Source organism: Mytilus californianus, unplaced genomic scaffold, assembly GCF_021869535.1.
Source record: "Mytilus californianus isolate M0D057914Y unplaced genomic scaffold, xbMytCali1.0.p SCAF_7, whole genome shotgun sequence".
In the NCBI taxonomy this organism is placed as follows: domain Eukaryota; kingdom Metazoa; phylum Mollusca; class Bivalvia; order Mytilida; family Mytilidae; genus Mytilus; species Mytilus californianus.
Genome location: NW_026262723.1, coordinates 115,863,782 through 115,872,116, shown reverse-complemented (window position 1 = coordinate 115,872,116; position 8,335 = coordinate 115,863,782). Strand labels below are relative to the sequence as shown.

General features: G+C 33.9%; 2 protein-coding genes across 3 annotated transcripts in view; both read right to left on the bottom strand.

Moving 5' to 3' along the window:
- The window catches only part of LOC127707552 (perlucin-like protein), a 204,840-nt gene that overhangs the window by 73,983 nt on the left and 122,522 nt on the right, over window positions 1-8,335 (bottom strand). The gene's annotated exons all lie outside the window — the stretch shown is intronic.
- Window positions 1,281-6,825, bottom strand: LOC127707546 (BTB/POZ domain-containing protein 3-like). The gene is made up of 3 exons (XM_052212140.1): window positions 6,485-6,825; window positions 3,586-3,852; window positions 1,281-3,072 (listed from the first exon to the last, which is right to left on the bottom strand). Exons 2-3 carry the CDS (start codon window positions 3,849-3,851, stop codon window positions 2,046-2,048), a joined length of 1,293 nt encoding a protein of 430 aa, XP_052068100.1. The 5' UTR covers window position 3,852; window positions 6,485-6,825; the 3' UTR covers window positions 1,281-2,045.

Below are 8,335 nucleotides of genomic sequence, written 5' to 3'. Positions count from 1 at the left end.
TGAAGGGCAATAACTCCTTTCAGGAATCGACCAAGTACCACTTGACAAATCTGTTCTGCTGATCATTTTTACAATTTAAAGTTTCTCTTTATCTAGTTTTCATAATAAAAAGCCTAAAGGCAAACAATAGATAAGTATCATCATTTGGTGGCTATAACTCCTATAAGAAATCGACTCACAATTTCGATCACGTTAACTCTATCTATTAAAGTTATCACATAATAGGCAAAAAATAAAGAAATTGGTAAAAATCGTCATTTAAGGGCAATAACTCTATAAGGAGTCGCTTGACAGTTTTGGTGTAGATGGCACTCAACATTCTGCCCATGTAAGATTTTAGCGGTTTTGAAGATAAGGTTTTTGGCCATGTCGGTCATGTTGGTTGGGAGGCGGGTTCATCGGACATATTTTTCAAACTATTTTGAAAAACCACTAGGATGATTGTGGCCAAGATTGACGAAGTAGTTTCAAAGAAGAAGATTTTTTTGTAAAAGTTAACGGACGACAACAGACGACAAGGACAACGAACGCTAAGTGATGAGAATAGCTCAGTTGACCCTTTTTGTCAGGTGGACTAAAATGTGTTGTGAGCTTTAAGTTTAATTACTATATCGCCTGGTTGGTATAGGTCATTTCCCGCGATAATTTTCAGCCTAGCAGCACTGGCATAATTTGAGTTGTATAAAAATGAGTATGTTTGATAATGACCCCTATTTCTAGCTGAATTTTCAAATAAGGATTTAGAGGTCATAATTACAATGTATCATAGTTTCAACAATTACTAGATAGAAAAAAGTTAAATTTACGTATTAGCGTTATTTCTATGACGTCACAATTAGCACACATCTTAATTTTTCGCCAAATTCAATAAAAACCTGCAAATTTCAAATGTTTTTTTTACGGAAACATAGAGCGCATGCGTCAACAAAAAAGACTCGTTCTTTTTATTTTTGTTATTACAAATGAATTATCAGACTTTAATATATAGTTGGTGAAACCTTGCGCTCTAAGGCCTAATTTTAGTTAAAATCCAGAAGATTTGTGAACTTTTACAAAGATCTTTATTTTCGATCTAATTTAACTGGCAAAGTTTTGTAAAAACGACAAAAATCGTCCCGTTTAACTTTCTTACACATCAGCTGGAACACTCTTCATCTTGAAATAATGGAATCAATGTTTGGCACCAAAAAAGACCCCCAACAAACCTACTCCTTAAATTCCGTGTACGTAAACAAGGTTAAACTGCTTCTTTTAAAAATTACCCAAGACATTTCAAGCTGTTCCGTTTAAGATTTCCTTTATTTTCATTGAAGATGAAAGCTGTGGTACAATTTTCAATCAGATAAATCTAAGACGAGGACCAAAGGATATATAAATATCTACATCGGTCAGATCAAAGTAATGAGTTTGACAGCAGTGTATGAATGGCCTTTCATTCTGAGTAGTATAATGTATAATAGCAATTCAATACAATGTTTTATTCAAGTCTCATCTCTCAACAAGTACAATCGATATTTATAAATTTTAACACAATACTACATAAAATGAGAGCCATTCTATACAGACTTGTGAGAGAATATTAAAATTCATAGATTTACTACATTGAACAATATGAAATAAAGAACTATTTACAATAAATAAAATTTCTACGTCTTCTTAAAATTAAATAACAGGTTTTGGCACACACACGTATCATATCTTCATCTGAGAATATAAACACTAATTTTTGTTTGTCATCTAAAGTATTATAATTTTCATTAAAAGTTTCAGCAACATAATATAAACGGTTTCTAAAATCGTCATAAAGAGGACATTATTTGGTGTATATTTTCCTACTCCAAGAAAAAATCTACGGGCCCTATTATGTATGGAGTTTATACAAAAATATGTTTTTACATTAAATATAGCATCTATTAACTATTTAGTTAAATACGCATGTAATTTAGGTAATCTAACGTCATGTGATGATTCTGGAATAAAGAATTAATGTTTATAATGAAAGTCATGTAATTTAAATTAAAAAACATCTTCTATCATTGCAGTTATCATGATAAAATTATCCCAGGAATTTGTCCCTGAAATGTATTAGTTTCTTCCGTTCCAGGTTCATCTGTGAACTGTATTTCTGAGTTATTAAAATACACACTTCGAATTCCATTTTTGCCATTCCACATCCAGTTTGCTTCATCTAGTTCCAATGATATGACAAATTTTATGTCTGGTTGAATTTCTACAGCTTTCTGAAATATTACATCATACTCTTTTTCCATTGGTTTAGATTTTACCCAGAATTCATCATTCATGATCTCTTTCCCATTTCCATCCGTTAGTTTAACGTAAATTTTAAACTTCTGTTTTTCGTGGCTTAATCCATATGTGACGATACCATGTAGAAGAACTTTCTCCGACGACGTGAAAGCTATTGAATGATTGGCATTGTCTAGAATTAAGTTTTCTTCATAGTCCGTCATTCTCATCAAACGCTCACTGACATTTCTAGGTTTGGACTTGAAGATTCCTCTATACGTGCATCTATTCTCATTTCTATACATGTTTGTAAGGTCTTTCTTTTCTCTTTCTGTTAATATGTTTCTTCTCTCTATTGATGATTTAAAAAACTTGTAACTTATGTTTGGAAACCGTATTTCGTACAAAATATCTCCAAGGACTTTTCGATAATTTTCATCAGAGTTTTCAATGTCCTCTCTTTCACACCTGCGCTCACACCATTGCACAACATAACGATATATGTTGTCTTCGTCCAGTTGATGATGATCGTCTGCTATCAAACCTCTAATACATTGAGGAGGAAGTGTAAGGAATGCCTCCGATTCCAAACATCGCTTTGTGCTTTGATTGATGACCTTCATGCTGTCCTCCATCACATCTGTAATGTCTAGCAGGAATGCCTGATGATAAAGCTCTACTGCATTAGTAGGGTCATCCAGGCTTGCTGCGGTGATAAAACTCTGACACTTTTCAGAAAGGCTGCAAACCATGTACTTACGTGCTAAGTACAACAAGGTCATCACATTATCTTCACCGAGGTCAATGTCATCTGTATACAGATATCTGAAAATTTTTACGAATCTTTAGGTGTTACCATGCATACTAGTAATGTCTATAAAGTTTATAGTGACTTTTTTCGTTATTGAGGCTTTATCTCGAAAAAAATATGCGTTCAAGTTTTTATTACCTAATTCCTCTACAGATTTGCATATGGAAAAACTACGAATTACTTATTAACCCCGATAAATCCAAACCGGGTCGTCATCCATGTACCAACAAAACAGTTTAATTGGGGCAATTTAACACAGGTACAGTAAAGCGATACAATAAAGCGAGACCGTTCTCTTTTTCAATCTTTATATGTTGTTCTATTTTGCTATATATTATTTGTAGGTAAGAGTCCATCGTACTTTTTATAACGATTGTTGGTTATGGTCGTATCGTGACGCAGCTTTTCGTAGTTTAAATACAAATGTTTGATGCCGATTCGATACGAAGCAAACTAATAATAGAAAAATCCTTGTATAAGCCGGATTGTTCTCTATTATGACTAAAGCAACATTAGACATTTCTAACCTGAGAAATTCTTTGACGCCATCAGTGTCTACTACTTCATGTAACTCTATTTTCTTCATCGAGTTCACACCATATCTGCTTAATTTTACCAATGGACTGTCCAGATTGGCTTCAAAGACATGGCTACGAGCAATCAATACAAAACTATGACAAGGTATCTCGTCACTCCCAATATCAAAAATTACATCACAAGAGATCTTATTTTCAAACATATGCAACAGTGCTTTTTTTAGAGAGAGGTAGTCTTGCCAGTAAACAGACGCCATTCTGTGAATAAACAGAAAAAAGTTAAAATATGGAGAAAGTTAATTAAAAGATACGGTGTACGAGTGTGAATTTCTTTTTTATCATACTGGTACGTCGGAACTTTACAATTCATTACGTTTTTATTTGTTTTGTTTCAATTCAACCCTCCACATTTCTCCTTGATCAGTTGAAACGATAAAAATGCAGCAAAGAAAAAAATGGTGGCAGTAAAACACTTAGTCAAAGAATATGTGTATTTATACATCTGAACTTGTGTATACAATGCACAATTTCATCATGAGAAATAATTATATCAAGTTCATTTATAATATGTTGTATAAGTAACCGTCAGTTCTCATTAGTACTGATGATAACCCTGCACAGTGCAGCTACCAACAGGGTTACTGCAAACTTGAACAAGGAAATAAACAAGAGGCTCTCAAGAGCCTGAATCGCTCACCTGTAATTCTTTGCTTAAATCTTTCATCAATGATTATTTATGCTTTTCAATATATATTAATGAGTGGCTTAAAAATGCCATTTAAATGTTCTTTGTATCTGTCATATTTTCTTCAAAAGCAAAAAAATGCATTTTACCCCTATGTTCCATTTTAGCCATAGTGGCTATGTTTCTTGACAAGGAAAAAAAATACAAAATTTATACAAGACACTCTGAAACTCATTCAGTCCAAATTTGGCTGAAATTGATTCTGCAGTTTTAAAAGGAGAAGATTTTTTAAAGTAAGCAATTTTGCTGTTTATAGTTTATCTTTATCTATAATAATATTCAAGATAACCGAAAACTGCAAAATTTCCTTAAAATCATCAATTCAGGGGCAATAACCTAAAAATGAGATACCCGATTTGGCTGATAATTTCAGGGCCGGTAGACCTTGGCCTAATGAGTACTATAACTTGTCTGATTTGCTCTAAATGCTTTAGTTTTTGAGATATAAGTCAAAAACTGCATTTTACCCTATGTTCTATTTTCAGCCATGGCGGCCATGTTTTTTGACGAAACAGAAAATAAAACACAAACTTTATTCTAGATACCCTAAGGATCATTCAGCTCAAGTTTGGTTGGAATTTGTTCAGTAGTTTCAGAGGAGAAGATGTTTGAAATAGTTTACACCGGACGGACGACGACGACGGACGCCAAGTGATGGCAAAAGCTCATGGTTCCTTCGGAACGATTAGATGAAAAGGCACATGATTTTGAAAACAGGGTAAACCATGTTAAAAACATGTTAAAACTACGGTGACCTATAGTTGTTAACTTATATGTCATTTGATTTCTAGTGGAGAGTTGTCTCATTGGCAATTATACCACATCTTCTTATTTTTTTTACATACTGATTGGATAACTACGTTCACCTCTGCTGAATAAGTTGAAGGATCATATTTAATACCAAGTAAATAGTGCTTTAGAAAATTTAGCATTGCTTTCTAGAATGAGATGGTTTCGGGATCAGTTTTAATTAGGGCCCCGCCGAATGGCGGACGCCCTATAGTGATCAGTCTGTCCGTCCGTCCGTCCTTAACAAATTGTGTCCGCTCTATATCTAGAGAACCGTTATGATTTCAAAGTTTATACTTGACATGTATATTAACCAACACCAGAAGGTGTGTCATAATGTATGTACAACTTCCTAGTTCAAAGGTCAAGGTCAAAAACTGTGGTTTTAGTTGACATGTCCAATGGTAAAGATCGTGTCCGCTCTATATCTTGAGAACCGTTATGATTTCAAAGTTTATACTTGACATGCATATTAACCAACACCAGAGGGTGTGTCATAATGTATGTACAACTTCCTAGGTCAAAGGTCAAGATCAAAAACTGTGGTTTTAGTTGACAACCCCATGTCCTATGGTAAAGATCGTGTCCGCTCTATATCTTGAGAACCGTTATGATTTCAAAGTTTATACTTGACATGTATATAAACCAACACCAGAGGGTGTGTCATAATTTATGTACGACTTCCTAGGTCAAAGGTCAAGGTCATAAACTTCGGTTTTAGTTGACAACCCCATGTCCAATGATAAAGATACAATTTTTTTACCACACATTCTTCACAGCGGGGCACACAGAGATGGCTCCCATCTCAATGATATCTAGTTTTTTTGGAGAATTAGTACCTCACTCCCCAATTGCTGATTAATATACGATAGGCTTGGTCTCACTGTATAATTGAATAGAAGAAGAAGATGTTTTATTTCCATTAAATGGGCTCACAAAGAGTATTTAAGTAAATTTAAAACAGTATAATTATTTGGTTTTTCTCGAAAGGTTGTCTTTCAACATGTTCAAATAATGTATTTTGGTTGTCTGTGTCGTTAGGTTGCTGTGTCATTGACGTATCAACCTTACATCCCTTTGGTTATTAATATTCATATCATAACTTGATTAGGATCCAAGCAAATGATTAATACAATGATACCAGTAACATGCGATCACAGATTTATATAAAGTTGGTCAACTGAATGTTCGTTACAAGTTATATTTTTATCTGTTGTCTACGTTATCCTTCCTATATCTATGTATTTGTAAATATCCTCAATTTCGTTCAGTTATAAGTACATTTTGTGGACTTATTGTTTGACAATGTTTTTAATCTAATTTTACAACTTTTTAATAATATATCAATTTACTTACATGAATGTTCCCTCAGTCTATCTAGTGACTCATAAGTATTGATATCCCTTATCATTGGTTTGTACTTTCACTTTCACTTTCTTCTTTTCCCAAAAATAACTGGATAATGATTTTTTTATACTTTTTGTTTCTTATTCAACATAATTCCATTTTATGTAATAATGCTGTATTTTGTTTGGATGAGTGAAATGGTATTTTTCACAAATTTTCTATATATTGAGATATCTTTTCTCTGCCGGTGTATTTGTCATTAGGGAATTCCATCTGCCGGGGTATTTGCTAGCAAATACCACGGCAGATGGGAAATACCATGTCTAAAAATAACGCGACTTCCGAGGACCTCTAGACTTTACTTTGAGAAAATGATAAGTACAAATACACAAGATGACCAAAATAAACAAAATACACAATATATAGAATTGATGGTACAATAAAAATCCATTATGTCATACAATACAAATTTGCAACTAGGCTATTTACAGTTTAGTTTCGGAACAGGATTATTGGACAGTGAGGAACAGCTTGGTACCATTACACATACAAAAATTATACAGTCAAGCAGAAACTCCATAGGATACCTGACAGTGGCGGATCCAGAACTTTTCATAAGGAGGGCCCGCTGACTGACCTAAGGGGGCCCGCTTCAGTCATGCTTCAGTGATTCCCTATATTATCAACCAAATTTTTCCCACGAAAGGGGGTGCCCGGGCCCCCCAGCCCCCCATATATTTTGTATATGAATCACCTTTTGTGTCTACTTTCAGTTTTGTTTTGTAAATAAAGGAATATTAAATCTAAGAATCGGTCCTGGCGTGCATGCGTTACAAAACAAGGAAACAATAAGATTTTCAAAACACTGGAGAACAATCTCCATCGGAGAAAGAAGCATTTAAAAAAAAAAGCAAGTATAAATCGTGTAACCCTTTTTAATGAATTACTTTGCTATTACAAAAAGTTTAACAAACACAACATGTGCTTTATAAATAAATGCATCAAAATAGAAGTGTAAGTCGAGGATTCAAGAGGGCGTAATGGATTAGCGCCCCTCCCTTTTGCCATGATTGGAAAAATATAAATTTTTGGCATAAATCATCAAAATAATTCACTAATCTTATGACAGAAACTTGAAATTGAGATCAAAAACAAGAGCACAAATTAAATTTGAAAAAATATATTAAAGATAAAATTGAGAATGGAAAGACTTTATATATATTTATCTGTTTCTGTAAGGGTAAATGATTCCGAATCGGGACCTAATCTAAGTAAGTATATAAAAGTGCAAATATGCAAAGGTATGGTGATCAAATCATATTTTATATACAGAATTCGTAATATTGAAAGTATTTCATGTTCCGAATTTGCAATATAATAAGTTTTGAATCTGTAATCATTGTATAGAAAATGAAAGGATATGGAGTAAATGTACATGGGACAAAATCGCAGACAATACATAGAAAACATAGAAAATTATCAATGAACAGGGCTTTTATTCCTGTTCTTCATCTTGACAGTTGATGTAGGGTCTTCAACAATGAACGTATCATTCATACCCTAAAACAAGGTCAAGACGGTCCCTAGCGTCGACTTAAGCGGTACTATTGATAAAAATAAGCCACAGTTCACCTTCTTTCTCCCCACCCGCCTCGGAGTGCCAATTTGTGCGATGCTTTGTGTACGACGGTTCTCCAGTCGAAAGTACCAGGGATACAAGAAAAGTGCAGTAATTTTGAAAGACATCGATCGCCGCTAAAATATGCCTTGAAGTTACACATGTCGTGAGCGGTCAAATGTCGACGATGGAACACCAAATTTCAGTTTTGAATTCTGCTATGGACAGTAAGCTCTGAAATC